We start from the raw sequence: 25,111 nt of genomic DNA on the forward strand, positions 1-25,111 counted from the left end.
CATGTGAACCCGGCCACAAAGTAAACTCATAAATTTACCACAACTGCCGCTGGCATATTTGAAACGGTCTGTGCAGTGACTGGCTGCTTAGCCAATCACTGACCGCGGCACTGTCTTATATTGGCCAGAAATTTGCAGAGCGGCCTGTCACTTTAGCATCAGAAGGGCCAGCGATGGGCAATGATCGGGGAACAGGCAGGAAGACACCAGGGAGCGTGGGAAGGTAAGTAAAAAACGAAAAAAAATTCAATATACACAGCAAGGGCTGCACAGACATCACTAACAATATATATTTGTACAGCTCTTACTGCACGATTATCGAGTCTTCTCAGTGAGTGTTGATCTAGCAGACCGATGCTCGCTTACATAAAGAAATCATCTCGTGTAATATGGCTCTTACTCCAAACTCATTGACACAAGCCCAAACCGTGACCTGGGAAATTTGTTATAATACACACTGTACCCTCTAAAATTTATTATAATACACACTGCGCCACCTGAAATTCATCATAGTATACACTTGCACACACTTCTTTTTAAGCATCAGTGAGAAATTTATTTCCTTGTTCAAGTGGGAAAAACCTGCAATATCTAAGCACAGCTAGTCCAAAAAGTAAAGCGTGTGTGCAAGTAAAAAGCAGAGTAAAGCCCTACAAAAACAATGAAGAGGTTGCAGCACACTCTTGGGCAGTCACAGTGTTGAAGGTGTTATGTGTTTCCCTGCTAGGTGTCACTCTTTGTTTTGTACTTATATGTTTTTTTTTATGAAGCACAGCTAAATGAGAGAAATGAGTTAAGTTTTATTGTCATGTGTTGTTATATTTTCCAATCACAGATGCAGATGTTTTCCCCTCACTTTTCCTTCCATTACACTTCTCTCTTCTCTCCTCAGTATTTCCCACCAATCACAGAGAAGCTCAGTTGCCCCTATAAAAAGGAGGTCAGTCCCTCGTGGGAAGTCTTTTGTCAGTAGTAGTGTGGAGACTCTGAGACACACTAGAGCGAGATTTCTTCTGCTGCCGCAAGTGTTTCAGCATGCTGTGCTAAACTCCAAAAGGGGTAACCGTCCTCTGGGTTCTCCCTTGTCCATGCCAGGGATCCTTCTCTTCAACAGTCAAGGCAGTTACCACAGCAAGGAACTGACCCCCAGTAGGATAAATAGCAGGAAGCTGACACATCCTAATGCACATCGATTTCCGGGGAACCTTGGAACGTCTGCTTCACCCAGTGGTAAAGGCCTGGGGCTCGTACTACCTGGACGAGGCCCCCAAGACTGTCCTTACATTTCCTAAAAGCTACTTCTACTTCTTCCACCTATTCTTTACTCTCTGTCACCGACACCTCCTCGCAGAAGTTGTCACCCCCGCTGTTTTTGAGTTGTATTGCACTGAATTTATCTCTACTAAAGTGTCATCTTGGTTAAGTGCTGTCTCGTTTTTGTGTGGCTGCACCTGCACCTACACTTGGGCTACCCTCTTCTTCAAGCGCAGTGCCCCTGTGTCCAGGGGTGGGTTTTAATGCCACTCCGGACTACAGTGACAAGTGCCCAAGTGAACCCCAGCCCACCTTGCTGTATCACCACCTCACCGCAACCAAATTCAAGTGGAACAAAGTGGATTCAAAATAATGGGTAAAATAAAGGCGGCACTTATATGTCTCCTACCTGCCGGATCCACTCCTGGCTTTGGCTCACAAATTGCAGTGGCAGTTTTCCAAAAGACTGCCATGTGTGAAACCAGCATGAAAGTATTTTTAGGCATTGTATGATGGTAATCACACACAGTGCAACATCAGCAAAGCAATGTGATGACAATCTCCTAGGATGCACGTAATTTTGCAACCATAACTGCTCTCCAGCCGCTACTGTGTTTTCAGGCCGCCTCCTCCGGCTGTCATTCATTTTGGAGGAGTTGGGATGGCAGCCTTTAGTTATAGCAGCGGACAGAGAGCCGCAGGAGAGCTGACAGTGCTGGATTATACAGTAATACACTGCTTGTGCTATCTTTGCTGTCAGGTTCCATGGCTGCACAAACAATACAAGGATTGACTAATTGTGGCATGTAAGGGTCCATTTACACAGAAAGATTATGTGACAGATTAACTGCCAATGATTTGAAGCCAAAGCCAGGAATGGATTTGAATAGAGGAGACATCTCCCACTATTCATTGTATACTTGTGCTGCTGAAAGACTCTGCTGTGAACAGCCTGGAGAAGGGGAGTCTCCAAATTTTAGCTCTATGGGGCACACAGGGAGCTGCTGTCAGCAAGTGCAAGTACTAACCCCCTTGCTCTTTACCTATTGTACAGGTAATATTTTGCGAATGCATTTGTGACCGTAATTTTCTTAGTAATGCAATGTTACAACATACATATTTATCTTAAAAGTTACCAGTAGGTCGTTCACTGGGCCTCAACTAATAATAGAAATAGCCCTTTCCCCGAGTTTGGAGCCAATAACTTTCCGCTAGGGTCACACTAAATGTGTATAGTAATAGTAATTTAAAGGTTTGCAGTTCAATTGAAGGCAGATATGAAAAGGCTCAGTACAGATAGTGGATGAACCTCCAGTCTAATGATGAATACGGTTGTTGTCACGAATTCACTTTTAAATGACATATTTCTTCGGCCACTTGCTCATAGCCGTCGTCAGAGTCAGTACCTGTATAAAAAGTGTAGAAAGTGTATTTTTAATAAAAATATATCATCAGGCAAGACCACATAAAAAAATTGGCTAGTATATAATCCAGAAACAAGAGAAAGCAACACTTAAAGGAGAAGTCCAGCCTCAGGATTTTTTTTTAAATGCCAGGGCACAGGGGTAAAACAACAAACTGCACTAACCTACCTCTCCTTGTGCCCGCAATCTGCCATCTGACTAACCCGGGACCCCCGCCAGAAGGCATTTACTTCCAAATTGTAATGACATCCTGCTTGGCCAATCAGTGACTGGAACGGCGTCCCGCCCCAGTCAATGACTGGCCAAGTGGCCAGTTAATTATTTTAATGATTATTTTACATTCCTTATTTTCATCTCCCGTGTAGCACCATTGTTTATTTACATATATATATATATATATATATATACACACTCACCAGCCACTTTATTAGGTACACCTGTCCAACTGCATGTTACCACTTAATTTCTAATCAGCCAATCACATGGCGGCAACTCAGTGCATTTAGGCATGTAGACATGGTCAAGACAATCTCCTGCAGTTCAAACCGAGCATCAGTATGGGGAAGAAAGGTGCTTTGAGTGCCTATGAACGTGGCATGGTTGTTGGTGCCAGAAGGGCTGGTCTGAGTATTTCAGAAACTGCTGATCTACTGGGATTTTCACGCACAACCATCTCTAGGGTTTACAGAGAATGGTCCGAAAAAGAAAAAATATCCAGTTCTGTGGGCGGAAATGCCTTGTTGATGCCAGAGGTCAGAGGAGAATGGGCAGACTGGTTCGAGCTGATAGAAAGGCAACAGTGACTCGAATAGCCAACCGTTACAACCAAGGTAGGCAGAAGAGCATCTCTGAACGCACAGTACGGCCAACTTTGAGGCAGATGGGCTACAGCAGCAGAAGACCACACCGGGTGCCACTCCTTTCAGCTAAGAACAGGAAACTGAGGCTACAATTTGCACAAGCTCATCGAAATTGGACAGTAGAAGATTGGAAAAACGTTGCCTGGTCTGATGAGTCTCGATTTCTGCTGCGACATTCGGATGGTAGGGTCAGAATTTGGCATCAACAACATGAAAGCATGGATCCATCCTGCCTTGTATCAACGGTTCAGGCTGGTGGTGGTGGTGTCATGGTGTGGGGAATATTTTCTTGGCACTCTTTGGGCCCCTTCGTACCAATTGAGCATCGTTGCAACGCCACAGCCTACCTGAGTATTGTTGCTGACCATGTCCATCCCTTTATGACCACAATGTACCCAACATCTGATGGCTACTTTCAGCAGGATAATGCGCCATGTCATAAAGCTAGAATCATCTCAGACTGGTTTCTTGAACATGACAATGAGGTCACTGTACTCAAATGGCCTCCACAGTCACCAGATCTCAATCCAATAGAGCATCTTTGGGATGTGGTGGAACAGGAGATTCGCATCATGGATGTGCAGCCGACAAATCTGCGGCAACTGTGTGATGCCATCATGTCAATATGGACCAAAATCTCTGAGGAAGCTTCCAGCACCTTGTTGTATCTATGCCACCAAGAATTGAGGCAGTTCTGAAGGCAAAAGGGGGTCCAACCCGTTACTAGCATGGTGTACCTAATAAAGGGGCCGGTGAGTGTATATGCCATTCATCAGATGCTCTTTTTACCATCTGTTTTGTCTGATGCCCCTCCATTCATAGCAAGACCTATTGCAATTTTGACACACCAAGACCAACACATACCAAATGTATCCACTTCAAGGCTGCGTTCACGCTACGTATACTTCAGTCAGTATTGTGGTCCTCATATTGCAACCAAAACCAGGAGTGGATTGAAAACACAGAAAGGATCTGTTCACATAAGGGGAGATTTATCAAAGGGTGTAAAATTTAGACTGGTGCAAACTGCCCACAGCAACCAATCACAGCTCAGCTTTCCTTTCAGCACTGCCTAAAGCTGAGCTGTGATTGGTTTCTGTGGGTAGTTTGCACCAGTCTACATTTTACACCCTTTGATAAATCTCCCCCATAATGTTGAAATTGAGTGGATGGCCGCCATATAACAGTAAATAACGGCCATTATTTCAATACAACAGCCGTTGTTCTAAAATAACAGCAAATATTTGCCATTAAATGGCGGCCATCCACTCAATTTCAACATTGTGTGAACAGAGCCTTTCTGTGTTTTTAATCCTGTCCTGGTTTTGGTTGCAATATGAGGACCACAATACTGACTGAAATATACATAGTGTGAACCCAGCCCAAAGCTGTATGGAGTCTGCATTCACAATGGTAGGATAATATCTTCACCAGGAGCCCTATTAGGCTGTACAGTTATAGGCTATGTTCCCACAATGGAAAAATGACGGTCGCCTTCCTGGAAAGCCATAATTTTTAGCACCAAAACACATCGTCCACTAAAGAGATGGAGGACAGGTATGACACAGATCACAGTCTCCCTCAGCTCCCTCCAGTGTTTTGACAGCAGAGAGGAGTTTGTACTGCAGGTTTAGAGTAGTAGAGAGGAGTGTGTCGTGAGAGTCCCAACCCAAGGTAGAAATGTGCTCCACCGGAACTTTAGAAGAAGAAGAAGTAGAATACTGAAGACTTGAAAGTAGACATTCACTTGTGCCCGTGTTTCGACCTTTGTCGCTATACCACCCAGCTGGACTACAGCAGAGACCAACTCGTTTTGCATCTTCTCTGCTCAACAACCAGACTAAAGACCCTATTCCACCAACAGATCTGACAACAGATTATCTGCCAAAGATCTGAAGCCAAACCCAGGAGTGGATTTGAAAAGAGGAGAAATCTCAGTCTTTCCTTTATGACCTGTTCTCTGTTTATAGTCTGTTCCAGGGTTTGGCTTCAAATCTTTGGCAGATAATCTGTCGTCAGATCTGTTGGTGGAATACTGACTAAGAGCCCTATTCCACCGGACGATTATCGTTCAGATTATCGTTAAATCGTTCGAATCTAAACTATAAATGTTCGGTTGAAATGCAGTTTAAGATTAATGACCGAACGAGAAATCGTTAATCGCTTTATAAGACCTGGACCTATTTTTATCGTTGCTTGTTCGCAAATCGTTCGCATTGAATAAGACATCGTTCGGTCGTTCGCAATAGATACGAACGCAATAGCGAATAAATAGCGAAGAAGAAACGATCGCATAAGTAATCATAAGTAACGATTATCGTTCCATGGAAATGAGTGAACGTTTTCAGGTCTTTCGCAATAGTGGTCGTTTGAGATTGTTAATCGTTAACGATTATGCAAACGATAATCGTCCAGTGGAAAAGGGCCCTAAGAGTGGGTGTATGCTTCCTCTCCCCATGTGACAACTTCCTACAGGTGGTGTAATATCCTCTGTGAGTGGAGGAGAAGAAAAGCACAGAAGAAAGGAGCTTAGAGATAGATAGAGAAGAAGAGAAGGTCCTCATTGGTGTACAGATCACAATAAACAATAACCCCTTGGTTACCTGCAGGTGTGCAAAAAATTAGTACTGTTACATACAATGGTGACATCTTATGGTAAAACTTAGGTACTGCTTCATAACCACAGTTACTTGAAGTACAGACTTTTGCGAGGGGTGTATAAATCAGTAACACCCGTGGTGGGACACCATGACAGAGGGCACCATCATCCATTACTCCCCCCAGTACGTAATACACATTGGTACTGGTTGAGTGCATGTAAGATTAGTACTAATTACTACTAATGTTTCACTGCATGTTTTATGGAAAAATGAAGTCTGTCATTGCAAAGAACAATTGGTTTCACAAAAAATAAGGGCTCATGTGGGTCTGTAGGTGAAAAAATGCAAGCATTATGGCCTTTTAAGAAAAAAACAAAAATGCACAAACAAAAAGTGCCCTGGTCATGAGAGGGTTAAGAAGTTGCTGTGATAGTAAAAAAAAACATTTAACGTGTCACCAGTCATGTCAAAAGTAATTGCTCACAGTGGGTCTCAGCAGCAATGCACTGCAATGTAAAGATACAGCGTCTTACTCCCAGCCACTTGCTAATTCCAACACTTTTGCTTCAGTAGTCTATGAGGCCAAGGAGTAAGGCCTAATTCACACATCAGTATTTTTTATCCGTTTTCCCGGACCAGGAAAAACGGAATCCATTACAACCCAACATTTTCAATGGTGCTATTCATATATCCAGTTTTTTTGCGGATCTGCAATCCGTGACCAAAAAAAACGGACATGTTGTAACATGGTCCGTAATTACGGAACAGACACCCCAATAGAAGTCTATAAAGAGCACAAAATATGCGGAAAGTACATTGAAATACGCAAAACCATCCCTGTCACGGATCCGTTTTTTTTGTGACATCGCCAAGCTCCTCCTGCCAGATAGAAATGACTGTAGAATGACCCCCAGACGACCAGGTGACCTTTTTTGGTGGGTTGGAACAGCTACTGACATCATTTTTGCCATCCCTTATTTTTTCTTCACTACACCTTTTTTTGTGGATCCGCAAAAAAACGGATAAAAATACGGAACACAACACGGATGCAAAACGGATGATTTTTTGCGGATTGCTGATTAAAAATAGAGGATCCAGATTTTCATCCAGGAAAACATATGGACGAGTGAATAAGGCCACACTTAAGTGTGACTGGGGAGTCGAGTACACAACCACCACACTCTATCGCTGACTGTATCTTCATATCACAGTGGGGCTCAGCAATGAGACCCACTGCCATCAGTAGCTTTTGACATGCCTAATGACATTTTAAAAGTTTTTATTTTATAATGACAGGTACTCCTTAAAGGGGTAGTTATTATTATTAATAATAATAATAATAATATTTAATTGTATAGCGCCAACAGATTCTGTAAAAAAAAATTCTTTCAAATCAACTGGTGCCAGAGATTTGTAATTTACTTCTATTAAAAAATCTCAAGTCATCCAGTACTTATCAGCTTCTGTATGTCCTGCAGGAAGTGGTGTATTCATTCCAGTCAAACAGAGGTGGCAGCAGAGAGCAGTGAGTCAATGTCAGGAACTGTCCAGAGCTGTAGCAAATCCCCATAGAAAACCATTATTGCAGGAGAGGTTTTCTATGGGGGTTTGCTACTGCTCTGGACAGTTCCTGACATGGAGAGAGGTGGCAGCCCTCTACATAGCATTGGCTGACATGGCATGTCAATAAGCAAACATTGCTCTCCCTGCAGCCACCTACATACCGTATGGTTTAAAAGTTTTGCCAATCATTGGAAGGCAACACAATATTAGCATATTATGTGTGTGTGTTTTTAATGCTATATTTGCATATTCTCATCTGTAGTTTTCTTACTTGTATTATTCTCAATAAAAGGAGTTAAAGGGGTACAACAGTAAAAAAATATTCTTTCAAATCAACTGGCGTCAGAAAGTTATATAGATTTGTACATTACCTCTATTTAAAAATTTTCAGTCTTCCAGTATTTTTCAGCTGCTGTATGTCCTGCAGGAAGTGGTGCATTCTTTCCAGTCAGACAGAGATGGCAGCAGTGTGTCAATGTCAGGAACTTTCCAGTGCAGTAGCAAATCCTCATAGAAAACCTCTCCTGCTCTGGACAGTTCCTGACATGGACAGAGGTGGCAGCAGAGAGCACTGTGTCAGCCTGAAAAGAATACACCACTTCCTGCAGGACATGCAGCAGTTGATAAGTAATGGAAGACTGGAGATTTTTAAATAGAAGTAAATTACTGCTGTTTTGCACCAGTAATTCCTGCATTTATTTTCAATTATGTAACTTAATGTTTATCCAGGACTTTCAGGGAGTAGACATTATACATTAAAAAAAAAACTTATATTAAAAAATTATTATTATTATTATTTTTTTATAGAAGTAAATTACAAATCTCTGGCACTTTCTGATGTCAGTTGATTTGAAAGAATGTTCTTTTTTTCCCGCTAAACTACCCCTTTAATGTTATGGCTAATTGGAGTACATAAGAAAAACGGTTTGATAAAACATAGTCTCAAAATATTAGAAGAATTAATGATCGATAACTATTTTATTTGCACAATAACTGACCTTCATTGGAAGTTGTATTTCTTTTTGGTGTTGTACTATACATGTTGTTTTCCACACTGCATATCTCACTGATTTTTTTACTTCCATCTAGAGACACCTTATGATGGACAACATCAGAATGGAAGGTTTCTGATTTCTGCAATAGGACAAAGAAAAGAAAACTAAAGAAATTACAATGCCAAATGTACAATCAGGGCAGTACTGGCGGTACTGCCATCAGGGGCCTTGGCCAAGTGATACACAGAAAGTGGCTCTTTGCTGCTGGCACTGCAATAAATTGCTTGTTAAAAAAAAAGAATGGTCCCTTGCAAAACAATGGGGCCATTGTTTTCACCTTGCTACAGTCTGTAGGCCCGTACTCTCCCCCTCTACTATCTACGGGGCTCTACCCACTCTCCCTGAGTGCCCATCCCTGCCCTTGCATCAACTTCACAGGCTGCTTCCTTCTATCTTCTTTAGTTTGATCAGAGGAAAAGAGAGAGAGGCAAGTGAGAGCTGTGCAGGCTGTAAGCAGAAAGAGTGGACCTGACAACTTAGAGAGCCCCCCCTGAGCTGTTTAACCCCTTAGTGACCGCCGCACGCATATTCACGGCGGCCACTAATGGGCTTTATTCCGATGCGTACGCCTGCCGCTCCGGGCAGTTTAACCCGTTAAATGCCGCTGTCAAAGCGTGACAGCGGCGTCTAACGGGTCCCGGTGGATCCCGGTCGGCGCCGCAGGTCCACTTACATGATCGCGATGTCCCGCGGCGCCGTCCGGGGTCCCGATGTCTCCATGGTGGTCCCGGGGTCCTAATGAAGGTCCCCGGGGTCTCCATGGAGATGCCTGATGCTGACAGGGGTGGCCGTGGCTATTGCCTGTCAGCATGAGGCATGATACAATACACTGCAGTACATCAGGTACTGCAATGTATTGTATCAATGATCTAAATATTTTACACTAGTGTACAGTAATGTACACTAGTGTAAAAGTAAAAAAAAGGGGCACCAAACACAACACAGCCCCCACCAGCCCCCCCCAATAATAAAGATGCATTACATTCCCCATACCCAATAAAACGTGACATAAAAGTGATCAAAACGCAAATCATATACATATTTGGTATCGCCACGTCCGTAACGACCCAATCTATAATACTATATCAATAATTATATTGCACGACACACGCTGTAAAAAAAAATAAAAAAAACAGTACCAGAATAGCTGTATTTTATCAATCCACTTTAGAAAATACGTCATAAAAGAAATCAAAAAGTCATATACATATAAAACTTGGTATCAATAGAAACTACAGATCTTCCTGCAAAAAATAAGCCCAAAACCTGCTCTGTAGCGCAAAAGATGAGAACGCTATGGATCTTGCAATGCAGGGACAGTTTTTGTGGGTTTTTGCTAGGAAGATAGTTTGTATTGCGCCAAAGTGATAATAGTTAAAAAAACCTATACAAATGTGGTATCGCCGTAACCGTAGTGACCCGGAGAATACATGTATTATGTTATTAGTGACCGCCGATAAGGATTTTTACGGCGATCACTAATGGGCTCTATTCTGCTGCCATCAGCTCTGTATGGCGATGGTGCAGAATAGTGCAGCGGGGCTAGTAATGCCCGCAGCCCCCTCCTCTCAGCTACCGGAGGTCGCTGAGGGGTTGGGGCAGAGTGTGGGGTCAGTCCCGGCCAGTTCCCTCACTGGCGATCGCTGTTATTACCAGTATAACGGCGGCCCCCGGTAACAGACATTGCCAGCGCAGCTGAACGCTTTCATCTCTTCTCACCGTGAATCCACAGTGAGAGGAGATGAGAACATGTCCCCCCCTGTCCCCAGAATTAACCCTAGTGACCTGGTCACTGACCCTCCCCTCCCAGGGCGGCCATCTGATCCAAGATGGCCGCCGCCATCTCTGTGAACAGACTCTGTTCACAGTGATGGATTCCTAAAAATGATCAAAGCTTCATTCTCCCCACCACCGGAGGTGGCGGAGAGCATGGGGCAATGATCGGTGACCACCCGGTGTGGTCCAAGTACAAGTGATCAGCGGTATATACTATATACCGCTGATCGCTTGTTCCAAATGGTGCCGGCACTTTTTTACGCCTGTCACCAAAGTCAAGTGGCCTGGATTACCCGTAACCACCCTGGATCACTTGTAACCACCCCAGATTACCTGTAACCACCCCAGATTACCCGTAACCACCCCAGATTACCCATAACCACCCCAGATTACCTGTAACCACCCCAGATTACCCGTCACCACCCCAGATTGCCCGTAAACACCCTAGATTGCCTGTAATCTCCCCAGATTGTCCGTAATCTCATCCAGTAGCAAAAGTTTAGCACAACATATTGCACACTGAAAGGGCATAGCTATGAAAAAATTTAGATTTTTCATTTGTTTTCATAAAACAAAAATTGTTAAAATATCTGTGGCGTTAAAAGGGTATTCCATTTGACTAAAATGCATGTTGAATCATTCCCCCTCCAGGAGACTAACAATTTATTTTTTATTTACTTGTTATTATCTTTTCATTCTCCTTGTCCTAGTGCTGATACTGCTGCTTTTCGCTGAAGACACAGAAAACTATATGTGAGCTGTTCACTCCATCTCAGCTCTGACCTCCCTCTTCCCCATTCCCTTCTGTGACGGCTCATGTAAACAGTGTCCCTAGCTGGCTGTCACTGTACTTTGTGATGCTAGGAGAGTTCATCACAGTGGGGTCACCAGCAACTTGACCTCAGCTTAACCGTCTTTGCATTACAGAGTGCAGAGACAGCCATCTCCCAAGGGAGAGAGGAGGAGGAGACAGAGAGAACAGCTCACACCAACTTTCTGAGTCTTCAGCAGAAAGCAGCAGGCTTAGAACTGCGTGGAGGAAACTGAAAAGATAATAACAAGTATGGAATACCAGAATACCACTTTAAAATGCTTACTAATCATACGTTACTGTGACATTACGGTACCTTTATTTTAGGAGGGAGTGTTGTTTTTGTCTCTTCAGGCTTTTTGCACAGGACTTTTTCCTTAGCTTTCTCTTCTCTCTTTGGTGGTCTAGGAGGAGGAACTTGATGGCTTGGCAGGTCTTTTCTCAGGTTGTAATAGAAGCTCTCTGTAAGTTCTTCCACTTTTGTGGAATTAGTCAGCTCAGCGGGTGATAAGACTGTATCCTCCAATAATACAACAGAAATGTTAAAGTATTTAATTGGCAACTCAAAGCACTCCGAAGCGTTGTCATACAAAGAGGCAAATAACGCAGGCTCTTCCATAGTCTCCTCTAGCCTAATAGAAGAAAGCGATGCCAAAGGATCATTGGCTAAAGATTTGTCTTTCATTACAACTTTAACTTCACAAGGAACTGTCAGTTTCTTGATAATATTCGAAAGACTGTGTTTTTTAGAATCTTTAACTTCTTCCACAAAACGCCCTTCCATATGGATAGGGAGCATTATTTCTTCCGCTTTATCATCATCGTCATCATCATCCTCTTCATCATCTGTTGTGCCTTTGTTGCAGACTAGGACATCAGATTCTTGTGGTCCCATTGGGGTAGTTAAGGTGGTTTTTGTATGGTATAAAACCTGTAAATGATCTCCAATACAAAGAGAAGGGAAGTTTTCATCACGACTATCACAATCCTGGGTCACCACAACTTTAAGTTTAGTACCTTCTAGGGCTTTGGTCCACAGCTCAAAGATGGAGGCAAACTCTCTTGGTCTTTGCCGAAATTTACCTTGGTATGAGTCATGTATGTAAAAAAATTTTGAGATTCTTCCTTTAAAGCCTATGGCAAGAACTTTTTTTGACACCATTTTTTTGTAAATTATAATTTTCTGTCCTTTTTGTAGAGTGTCATGTTTTACCAAATGGTGAACTTCTGCCGCATCCAGAACTTCTGCTACAACAGGAAATGTCTGATGGTTATCAAAAATATCAGTCAAAGACAAAGGCTGGATGAATGTGATGTTTCCACAGTGGTCGGTGATGTCGACAACATCAACTTCTAGACTTGATGGCATCTTCACGAATCCTTTTCTCACTATGAGGGAGAAATACACATGTCAGTTGAATGGGACCTTACTTAGGGTATGTTTACACTGAGGAATAGGCGAGGGATTGAAGAGGAGAGTTTTCTGCTTGAAATTTTCTCTTTTTCAGCTTTGGCGGAATTCAAGCGGACTTGGAGTGGAATTTGAGCAGAATGCGAGCGGGAAGATGAAATTCAAAGCCCTAATGACTTCTATGGGATTTCTCTAGCTGACATGTCAATTCTTTGGGCGGAAAGTAAATCCACGGTGGAACATTCAGGGCGTAAATTCTGCAGTGTGAACAACAGAGTGGAAATCCCATTGAACACAATGGGGCATTGCTCTGTACAAATTGTACGGGCGGAATTTTAAGTGGAATACGTGTAAAATTAAGTGCAGGTTCCACTCGAAATTCCTCGCCTATCCCTCAGTGTTACCATATCCTAAATCCTGACACCTAAAGTGATTCTGTACCCACAATCTGACCCCCCCAAACCGCTTGTACCTTCGGATAGCTGCTTTTAATCCAAGGTCTGTCCTGGGGTCCATTCGGCAGGTGATGCAGTTATTATCCTGAAAAACAACTTTTAAACTGGCAGCCCCGTGCCCAATGGTCTGGGCTTACATTGCGTATGCATTAGGCTGGCACAACCTCTCTTCCCTCCTCCCCACCCTCCTCATCATTAGGAATGCTCCAGGCAGATTGCCTTCTATTCATCAGCTGTGTCAGCCCGGCACATGGGCTGGATCGTTAAGCACATGTTCAGCATGTAGAAAATGTTTCAATGGCATTCCTAATGATTGAGAGGGAGGGGAGGAGGAACTGAGGGGTGGTGCAAAGTTAGGACACAGATACTCTCGTTTAGCACGGGTTGCAATTTTAAAATTTATTTTTTAGGACAATAACTGCATCACCTGCCAAACGGATGCCAGGACAGATCATAGATTAAAAGCAGCTATCCGAAGGTACAAGTGGTTTGGGGGGGGGGGGTTGTCAGATTGTGGGTACAGAGTCACTTTAAAGGCCATGCATCACCTGCATTTCCTTTGCTGAATTTTTTTTGCCCTGTTTTCTTGTACATTATAATAGTAAAGCCATATTGTCTGACCTTCTGTCCCTAACTGTATGTAAAGGATTACTGTCATTTAAATAACTTTCACATCTAACCTTAGAGTCGTATTAGATGACCGATATGCCAGATAAGCGAGCGCCTATCTGCTAGATTAGTATGGCCTACAGAGCCTATTATTACATGGCTCGACATTCGTGCATCAAGGGCTGCTTAGACATCCTTAACCCCTTCAAGACCGAGGCCATTGATGCCCGGGTCAAATTAATGCAATGTTCCCCCCCCCCACACCTTCTACGAGCCATAGCGCTTTTATTTTACCGCCTACAGGGCTGGTTGGGGTGTCATATTTTGCGCCATGTTCTAGTTTTTATTAACATCATATTAGTGTAACAGAAAAATTTGAATCGCTTTTTATTAATCTTTTTCTGATATATAATTTTTTAAAAATCAGCAATCCTGGTGTTTTTTTTTTTTTTCGTTAATGCGGTTCACTGTGCAGGAACAATAATGCAATATTTTAATAGATTGGACAATTTCACATGCTACGATATATATGTTTTTTTTAGTTTTTAAATATTTTAATTTTTATAATGGGCAAGGAGGTATTTTAAACTTTTATTGGGGGGTTATAAGGTTTTTTTTAATACTTTTAAAACCTTTTTTTTACACTTTCACTTTAAAACATGCAATTAATAGATTGCATATACTGATCTATGCTATGCCATAGCATAGCATAGATCAGTGTTATCGGTGATCTATGCATTGAGCCTACCTAAGAGCAGACTCTATCCATACATGGCTGAACCGACAGGATGGAGGTAAGTGAATTACTCCCGCCTATCTGCATAAGTGATTGGGACTCCCGCAGCCCCGGGAGTCCCGATCACTCAGTGACAGCTTGTCCTGTCACTGAGTACCTTAAACGCCATGATCGCTATAGATCGCAGTGTTTAAGGGGTTAATGACAAGCAGCTGCGGGATCGCTGATGTGTGCGGGACCGCTCTCATTGCAACGGTTCTGCACACATCTACAGCCACTTCAGTCAGGAACGTATATATATACATTCCTACGGCACGCGGTATGTGCAGTAGGAACGTATATATACGGATTGCTGATGTGAAGGGGATAACGATGTCCCTAATTCCCTTACTTTATATAGTAAATAAAAAACAAATTTACTTACCTGCCCATGCTTCCTAGTGTCCTTATGTTTCTATCCAGCTGACCGGAGCTGCCTCTGAAGCTTCTGTACCCATCTCTGAAGTGACAGGCTGCTCAGCCAATCACTGAACGAGATGGGACAGAGCTGTAGCCAGTGATAAGCTGAGCTGCCTGTCACTTCAGAGATGGGTATAGAAGCTTCAGAGTCGGTTCCGGTCAGCAGGTAAGAGGCAGGAGGACACCTGGGACTAATAGATTCTTATAGAATGGCAGAGGACTGAACATTTCCTGCAGTACGGGAGGCACTTTTCCTGAAGTTTTCAAGGAGGCATGCTTAAGGGACAGAAACTTTAATATTTATGTAGCTTTAGGCATAGACTGCAGCAATGTAAATTAACAGTGCAGCGGCGGGAGAGGGTTAAAAAATATTGCTAAATAACAGGAAGTGTCAGGCTATTATTAGGCTTAGTTGCGAGAATGAAAACTGCAAGATTATAATATTTTAAAAAGTGATTGGTAAAATGGAGAATTAAAGAAAACATCACCAGAAGTTCCTAAAAGTTGATATATGGTAGATTGAAAGGCACCATTACAAAGTACACGTTCCTGAAAAAACGTGTAAAAAAAGTCATAGTCGTAGATAGAGAATTGAAAGCGCTATAGCTCTTAGAAGGCAAGGAGGAAAAAACAAAGATGCAAAAATGAACATACAAAATGTGTCCTTAATGGGTTAATGACCGTACTCAGAGAGTGGTGGTTAATAATTTCTCTCTGAATGGCCCCCGGTTATAAGTGATGTACCCCAAGGTTTAGTACTGGGGCCCCCTTCTGGAAGGAATTAACAGCAATGTTTCTATCTTTGCAGATGACACCAAGCTTTGTAGTACAGTACAGTCTATGGAAGATGTGCAGATTTTACAGGATGACTTAGACACACTGAGTGTTTGGGCGTCCACTTGGCAAATGAGGTTCAATGTGGATAAATGTAAAGTTATGCACCTGGGTACTAATAACCCTCATAACCAATCATAGATCCTAGGGCAGGGATAGAGACGCTTCGGACTTCCAGCTGCTGCAAAAGTACAATTCCCATCATGCCTGGACAGCCGAAGCTATTTTGTAGATTATTTATTGAAATCCGCCCCTGGCATACATCATGGAAAAGGGACAGATTTGCCCCCTTCCTGTGGCATGCGCCAGCTGTATCGCCTGATGGCCTGGAAGGGGGGGAGGGGGGCATGTCAAGGGGCACCTGATTTATCATGGTTTACACCCGCTCTCAGGTGTAAATCATTATACCAATCTTTACCAGCTCCCGAGCAGGTGTTAACTAATCCTGCAATGTCTGCGCCAAGTGCAGGGCAGCTTGAGGGTACGCTTCTTAGTAAATTCGGCAGGGGAAAAAGGATCAGGGCTTTACTTGAGACTGGCGTATGCCAGTTTTAATAAATGTCCCCCCAAAATCCCTTAAAAGTTGCAGAACTGTAGCTTTTTGCCTTTAAAGGGAACCTGTCACCCCCCGTGCCGGGGTGACTGGCTCCCGACCCCCCGCTACAGCCCCCTATACTCCGGCACGGGGGGTGACAGGTTCCCTTTAATTTCAGCCCACATACAATAATCTGTTTTGCAGTATATTTTATGGTAATATAAAGGGTGTTATTAAAAGGTACTATTGCTCCCACAAAGAAAAAACAAGGCCTATATGGCTCTGTATATAAAAAAAAAATAAAAGCATTACGGATCTTAGAAGGTGAGGTAAGGATGCCTAAAAATTGCTAGAAGGGGTAAGAGGGGGTTTGGTAAGAGTTACCAGGAAATGTTTGGGGATGCCAGCATGATAGGGGAAGTAAGCGTGGGAGAGAGGATGTGATTTTTGTCATCGTGTCATTAAATCGACTCTGTACCCACAATCTGTCCCCCCCCCCCCAAAACCACTTGGACCTTCAGATAGCTGCTTTTAATCCAAGATCTGTCCTGAGGGCCTTTCTGCAGGTGATGCATTTATTGTGCTAACAAAACTACTTTTAAACTTGCAGCCCTGTGTCAAATTGGCGTGGCCTAGAGCAGTGATTTTCAACCAGTGTGCCGCGACACATGGTCAGGTGTGCCACGGGGAAAGTTTCCCAAACTATGGTGCCCCTGCAGATCGCCCCGCTGCTGCTGTCCGCCTATCCAATCAGCGGAGACCCTGTCTCCGCTGATTGGAGGAGCACGTCCGGGCCCTACGGGCGTCCAGTAGGTGAGGCAGACAGCAGCGGCGACCATCTCAGAGGAGGTGAGGAGGAAGGGGGGGGGGGGGGGGAAACCTAGGGATGGGGGAGAGAAACAGGAGAAAACAATGGGGGAGAGGAACCTGGGGATGGGGGAGAGAAACCTGGGGATGGGGGAGAGAAGCATGGGGGAGAAACAGGGGGGGGAGAGACAGGGAGAGAAGCATGGGGGAGAGAAACCTGGGGATGGGGGAGAGAAACAGCGGAGAGAAGTTTGGGGGAGAGAAGCAGGGGGGAGAGAAGTATGGTGGAGAGAAGCAGGGGGGAGAGAAGCACAGGAGAGAAGCATGGGGGAGAGAAGCACAGGAGAGAAGCAGGGGGGAGAAGTATGGTGGAGAGAAGCAGGGGGGAGAAGTATGGTGGAGAGAAGCATGGTGGAGAGAAGCACAGGAGAGAAGCAGGGGGGAGAAGTATGGTGGAGAGAAGCACAGGAGAGAAGTAGGGGGGAGAAGTATGGTGGAGAGAAGCACAGGAGAGAAGTATGGTGGAGAAAAGTATGGTGGAGAGAAGCATGGTGGAGAGAAGCATGGCGGAGAGAAGCATGGCGGAGAGAAGCATGGAGGAGAGAAGCATGGGGGAGAGAAGCATGGAGGAGAGAAGCATGGGGGAGAGAAGCATGGGGGAGAGAAGCATGGGGGAGAGAAGCATGGGGGACAGAAGCACAGGGGGGAGAAGAAAACAGGCATAGGTTTCACACTGAGTAAGTATAAATACATTTAGAATCTATATTATTAACTATATGTATAATATGTACTGTTTTAGTTTCATTTTGTGCCATTTTGGTTGGTGGTGTGCCCCGGAATTTTTTAAGTATAAAAAGTGTGCCGCCGCTCAAAAAAGGTTGAAAATCACTGGCCTAGAGTGTCTATGCCCTTGGATTGCAACACCCCTCTGTCCCTCCTCATTATTAGGAATGTCCCTAGAACATTTTCTCCTATTCCTCACCTGTGTGAACACTGCACATGAGCTGGATCGTTAAGGCATCTATGCAGTGTTCTGACAGGTGATGAATAGGAAAACTTATGAAGAGGGCGGGGAGGAGGGATGGAGGGGGTCACAATCCTAGGGCACAGATATATCTAGGGCTCGCCAATTTGACACAGGGCTGCAAGTTTAAAATGAGTTTTTTAGAACAATAACTGCATCACCAGCTTAATGGACCCGAGGACAGATCTTGGATTAAAAACAGCTATCTGACGGTACAAGCGGTTTGTGGGGGCAGATTGTGAATACAGAGTCGTTGTAATGGTAAACATATGTAGGTACCAACAAAACTCATTCCTTTTCATAAGTAATAGCTCGGATAAGATAAATAAACGAAATATTGTTATTATTATTGTTGTTGTTGTTGTTGTTATTATTATTATTATTTGACTTACTTTGCATAACTGTTTTAATTTCATATTCCGGACAAAGCTTAAATATTCCAGGTCCAATGTTTGAATTTTGAACTGTGAAGTTGCGTTTGCTTAAACATGGGTCTTGCAATATCTGCTCCGTTGTATACAATTCTTCACTTACATACTCATAAAATTGTCCCTTTGTTGATAAAGGAATTTTGATGTTATATGAATGGGGACCCTCGAAAATGCGACATTCCCCACAAGCTGTGTTTCTGTCAGCAGACAATAGTTGAATTGGAAGTAGCTTCTGGATGACATGTTCTCCCACAGTAAAATCTGAGGCAGAGGTAAACCAATATGAACGGCTTGAATGACAGGATAGCTTCTGATGTAACTCATCAAGGGTGTCATGTATACAGTTGTCCACACAGACCTGAAACACGCCTGTAATACATAGTGACTTTGATTATAAACTAGAATATACTTCTTTTAAAGATGGGAGAACAAATATGTTTCTTTTATAATCAAATTATTGCTTGATATTATATAAGGTTATTGCTATTTTGCGTCGCCCAAACCCGAGCGTGCAGCATTTGATTGGTGGTGGCTTCTATTTAAAATTTTCAAGTCTTCCAGTAGCTGCTGTATGTGGTGGTGTATTCTTTTCCGTCCGACACAGTGCTCTTTGCTGCCACCTCTGTCCATGTCAGGAACTGTCCAGAGCACGAGAGGTTTTCTGTGAGGATTTGCTTCTGCTCTGGACAGTCCCTGTTACAGGCAGAGGTGGCAGCAGAGAGCACCGGGGAAGAATATTCCACTTCCTACAGGACATACAGCAGTTGATAAGTACTAGAAGGCTTGGGATTTTTACATAATCATTTACAAATCTGAATCTGACAACAGTTGATTTGAAAATATGTTGTTGTTGTTGTTTATTTTTTTGCCGGAGTACGTTTTAAAGTATGCTTAGCATAAAGCTTGTTTTAAACAAAAGGTCATTTTCTGGCCACAGAATTAGTCAGCCCCAGAATAGAATTCCTCATGAGAGCTCACATCTGCGCATCATGTATTGCCTAAAGCATCAATCGTTTCATTAGTTGCATCAAGTGTGCTTGAGATAAAAGACATCATAAACCTGGACTGATTAGGGTAGGATAACTTAAAGGAAAGTTAGACAAATTCCTAATGAACATTAATTATAGGAAATGCACATATAGTGCTATTTCCCTTAATTTAGTAGATCAGGGAGTCTTCAAATTCTCTCAAAAACCGTGATGTCACGAATCAGGTGCAATTTCTATGGAGTGTCCAGAAGGGGGTGCGGTATATGTAGAAGTCTATGGCACTGTATTGAAGTATATGGAATGTAAAAACTACCCTTTATTGATGGACTATGTTTATGGAATTATTTAGGGAGCAAGGACACTTGCTCCCCAAATGGAGGGCACCGAGCAGGGAGGGAGAGAGGTGCCAGTGCATCTAACTACCTCCTCCCTGCTTGGTGCAGTGGGACAGATAGACACTCCTACTGCTACCATCATCTCCTCATAGTATGAACAGATGATGGGGGAGTAGAACCAGGGAGATCCCCATCACCAAGCCCCCCCCCCCCCCTCAGACGACATCCCCGTGTCCTTGCTTCCCAAATTATTCCATAAACATAGCCCATCCATAAACATAGTCTATCAATAAAGGGTAGTTTTTACATTACATGCTCTTCCATAAACTTCAATACAATGCTATAGACTTCTACATATACTGCGCCCCCTGCTGGACACTCCATAGGAATTACACCTGATTCGTGACGTCACGAATTTTTAAGCTGTCAAGGCATGATAGGAATTGTAGTTTTGCAACAGCTAGAGGGCAGAAGGCTTTGCTGACTGTAATGTTTGACAGCATGTAAAATATATGGCAAAAATAAGAGAGTGGACCAAATGCTTTTGCATAAAAGGAATACAAAATGATAAATTCTCTGAATGTTCATAGGGATACAGTTGGATTGTGTAACCACCACAGTTGTGGATTCTCTGGACCACTGGTAGTCTTAGGGGCTGCTGGTCTTCGCCAGAGCCTACTGCAAGGCAGGATGGACTCCGCCATGGCAGGTGTTGGAATTTATAGTGAAGGGCTGCAATGAATTGACTAATTAAAGGTCACTGGCCCTTTGCAGGAGCCAGCATGTGCACCAGGTGGGGAGAAGAGACACAGGAGCAGAGAGCGGGTGCAGCGGCAGAATCAACTTCTGGCATTGTCTCATAAAACTAAATGAGAAAGTGTCAAAAAAAAAAAGAAAAAAACCTCAGAAGGCATTAAAACCACCAGACATATGACTCGTTTACCTTTAAACTTTTTTTTCAGCCTCTTTTTCTTTCCTGTTTGTACATTTTCAAGACAGACAGACAGCAGCTCTTTATCAACGACTTTTATCAAATCTCCAGTTGACATACAACACTCCGAGCCGCTGATATCATATACGGAACCTGTTCACAAAAAAATAGTCAAATCATGTGAATAATTTATTTTTGCTAGTTCACTTTTTTTTTTTTCCCCACCAACATTGAATACTGTGCTATGATGCCAAGTATGGGTATAAAGAAACATGTCTGTTATAGATTTGTTGCATTTCTACCAATAATCTTAAGAACTGCAACCATTTTCATTCTGCACTGAAAAATAAACAAAAAACATATTGGAATCTCCTGGTCTTGGATCACCCGAATAGACAAAACCTTTAAGGGGACCTAGCTTGCTGTTATGTTCCCATAGGGCCGAGGACACAGAGAATGAAAGTAATTTTCTTACCTTTATCCTTAGTGCTGTTTTCGTTAACCCTTCAGTTTAATTAATGTGAAAAGTAGGCAGTTTGTTTATTGCGTCGATCCGCCCCATTGAAATGCCTCTCTTCTTAAAGCGGCTCTGTACCCACAATCTGTCCCACACCAGCGCCCATCTTTTCATTTTAAAATGTGTCATGTCTTTCTCAATACATATTACAGATATAATGTTAACGTTTTATCGTCATAACTCCAAAATTGTGAAATCACCATGCATTTATGATGTCCCTCCAATGTTTCCACTTAAGTGCAGTTACCATAATTGGCCATAACAGTAAAACCACCAGCCTAATATTCTGCAGATCCCCCTTGTGCTACTAAGACGGCATTGACGGACTTCTCAATAGTTTTCAAACAGTTTCCAAACATATAATTGATCGCTATCAGCTTCCATTTATCGGCCGGAAAAAAACAGCTTTAAAAATTTCACACGCAATATGTAAATTACCCTTATGTGGGCGGTCCTTAGTGGGGAAGTAGTCATAGCTGGCGTAAAAAAATCTTCTCTGGGAGTGTGTGTGTGTGTGGGGGGGGGGGGGGTCCTGCAGTGTCACAGAGGGGCCATCCTGTAATTTCCCGAGTAATCGCTGGGCCAGACATGCTCAGTACATGAAGCACTGAGAAGGGATTGGCTGACGATGTAATGTGGAAATCCGGCCTAACGACTTTGGCGCTCCAGGGACCTTACAGGGCGGTCCCTTCAGGACACTGCAGACCCGTCCACTCCCAGAGAGGAGTAATTAGAGAGGATTTTTCAGCCACATAAAAAAATGTAAGTTGTCTAAACAGTATAAAATTATTTTTGATCAATTATATTATTTGCCCCATACTGTAATAATGCACTCAATGGGGGAGATTTATCATACATGGTGTAAAGTGAAACTGGCTCAGTTGCCCCTAGCAACCAATCAGATTCCACCTTTCATTTTCCAAAGAGTCTGTGAGGAATGAAAGGTGGAATCTGATTGGTTGCTAGGGGCAACTGAGCCTTTTTCACTTTACACCATGTTTGATAAATCTCCCCCATTGCCTCCATATAATAATAATGCCCCCTGTGTTTCCCTACAGTAATAGTGCCTCCATTGAGTAATTATGCCCCCTGTGCCCCATATTGTAATAATGCCCCATGTGTCTCTTCAGTAAAAATGCCCTCGCACCTCCATTCATTATTAATCCCCCCGGACCTCCATTTATTAATAATCCCCCCGCACCTTCATTGATTAATAATCCCCCCTAACCCCCTGCCCGCGGTGCCTCCATTGAGAAACAAATACTCACCTAGTTCCATTTCCTAGGAGCACCTTTTTCTTTAGTCTTGCTGCAGGAGAGCCACAGGGACAGGATTACCGTACAGGTGTAATAACGTCATATCACCGCACTGTCTAGGAATAGAATTGCGTCCTAGTGAAGTGCCTGAAGCCTATGAGTGAATGGTGAAACAGGGAACTGAAAGCTCCCAGTTGTCCATTCTAAGGATGCCGATGAAGTGAAGGGAGGCAGTCATCCGAAGATCTGGGAGATCATGGAAGCTCTGTTGCCCCACGTCACAAAGGTCAACCTTAAGGGTCACATGAACCCCATGGCCAGCATGTTTGGGACCCCTGGTTTGTACTATTACCATCTCTCCCCAGGGTAACTGACTCACAGGCACCAAATCATCCACATTATATAAAATTTTTTATTTTTTAGCCAAGACCACCTTTTTCTGTGCGTTGTTCTAATGCTAACAGTCTCTTTTGGTGATGGACAGGGTTCACTGCACTGTGTATTCTCCCATTTTATTATGATGCCTAGCACCAACTTACTTGTGTGTGCAATAGAATCCCATTTTAGGGATCACACCAGACAGGGTATTCTTTGCTTCCCAAACACATCAATGAGCTTTTGGTGCCCCCCAAACACACCTATGAACTTTTGGTGCCAATGACCCTCTCGCCAGTCTCTTGTGTAATGATGTTAGTTTGTCTGTAGACAGCAGAACTGGATCTGATCTTTAGCAGTTGCCTTTGTTGGGTCCTAACTGTGGCTTCCAGTACTCAGATACCCCTAGGACTTACAGTAGAGCAGAATAGTATGACTAGAAGGCAGTCGCAAGAAACCATATGCAAGCATGGTATGTATTGTGTATAAAAATGCATACCAGCAGTAAATCAGAAGACAACAAACCAAAGATAAACATGGATATAAGACCGAACCAACTGTCCCTAGTTCTTCCACTAAACTGTAGATCAACACCTGACAAACTAAACCTCACTGCAATATCCCTGCTATAACCCTAGACTATAAACTATACTTACAAGCAGGCACGATCACTCAAGAAGCATCACTTACAACGATCACTCGGAAAGTTAACTTACTTGATTAATCTTCCAACAAAATAGTGGAACACGGTTACAAAAAGAGGGAACTAATATGTGATAAATCAACAATGGAAACAAGTGTCATAATCACTAATCAGGTTTTGTCACACATATCTCCACAAGTGTCATAAAAGGGAGCTAACAAAGGAAAACGCCCTCAAACTACAAAGTGATAGGGAACATCGCAATACAGGAACATACAGGTCATGGAACAAAAGTCTAGACACTAGAGATGAGCAAACCTCAAGCACGCTAGGGTTCATCTTCATACTATATTAATACAAGATTGCAGCATTGGATTATCATTAGCTCAAAAAGTTGCAGCCCTAAGGCTTCCTGGAAAACATGGTTACAGCCATAGGCTATGGTTACAAGCTGTATGAGACAGGCCGTTCCGTGATCGGCCGGGTGGCCTCAGAAAAGATAATCCCGGCCGCTACTGCGGTACTGGCCGGATGATCTTTAGCGTCGCTGAGTTCTGATGCGGGCGCACACAGAACTCCCCACTGCACACTATGGAGCGTGCGGCCCGAACTACACGCTCCATAGTGTGCACTGACAGGGTTTTCTGCGGCCGCTATTTAATGAATAGCGGCCACAGAAAACTGACAAAGAGTAAACCATGTGTATACACTCCGGCCGGGATTCCCTCAGCCTGCTGCACTACATAAATACCGCAGAACTGCGGAACTTACATAGTGTGAACATAGCCATAGGCTGTATCCATGTTTTCCAGGACTCCCTAGAGTTGCATCTAACTTCTTCCGCCACCAGTGATCAAATGCTGCAATCTTCGGTCTGACTGACGTTGATCCCGACTCAGTAACTGATTGCTTCTGGCTCCATCAGCTTTAAGCAATCTATCACAGATCTTATTAATTGGTGTATTGTAAGTATACTGCAGTGATCTCTATAGGGGGACTAAAAGTTAACTTTAATTATTTATTTTTTTTAAGTTTTTTTTTTTTTTCATCAATAAAAAATCCCCTTCCCTAATAAAAATCCGAATCACCCCCCTTTTCCTATTTTATAAATAAATAAACAAACAACCATATTTGGTATCGCTGCGTGCATAATTGCCCAAACTACTAAATTATCAAATTCCTGATCTCGCACGATAAGAAGCGTAAGCACAAAAAAACCCGCCAAAATGCAAAATTGCTGTTTTTTTGTCACATCAAATGCAGAAAAATTGTAATAAAAAGTGATGAAAAAGTCCCATATACGCAATCAAGGTACCGATAGAAAGTACAGATCATGGCGCAAAAATGACACCTTACACAGCCCCATAGACCAAAGGATAAAAGCACTATAAGGATGGGAATAGAGCAATTTGAAGAAGAGT

The 25,111-nt window shown here is 43.1% G+C and overlaps 1 protein-coding gene across 1 annotated transcript in view; it reads right to left on the reverse strand.

The window, feature by feature from the left end:
• Nucleotides 1-320: 320 nt before the first annotated feature.
• The window catches only part of THEMIS2 (thymocyte selection associated family member 2), a 33,246-nt gene continuing 8,455 nt past the window's right edge, over nucleotides 321-25,111 (reverse strand). The window contains exons 2-6 of the mRNA XM_069971574.1: nucleotides 20,912-21,052; nucleotides 18,606-19,013; nucleotides 11,660-12,732; nucleotides 8,700-8,835; nucleotides 321-2,660 (exon numbers count right to left, since the gene is read on the reverse strand). Coding sequence (XP_069827675.1) covers nucleotides 2,593-2,660; nucleotides 8,700-8,835; nucleotides 11,660-12,732; nucleotides 18,606-19,013; nucleotides 20,912-21,052 — 1,826 coding nt within the window. The 3' untranslated portion in view covers nucleotides 321-2,592. The remainder of the gene's footprint in view (nucleotides 2,661-8,699; nucleotides 8,836-11,659; nucleotides 12,733-18,605; nucleotides 19,014-20,911; nucleotides 21,053-25,111) is intronic.

The sequence above is a fragment of the Dendropsophus ebraccatus genome, chromosome 5 (genome assembly GCF_027789765.1).
Source record: "Dendropsophus ebraccatus isolate aDenEbr1 chromosome 5, aDenEbr1.pat, whole genome shotgun sequence".
Lineage (NCBI taxonomy): Eukaryota > Metazoa > Chordata > Amphibia > Anura > Hylidae > Dendropsophus > Dendropsophus ebraccatus.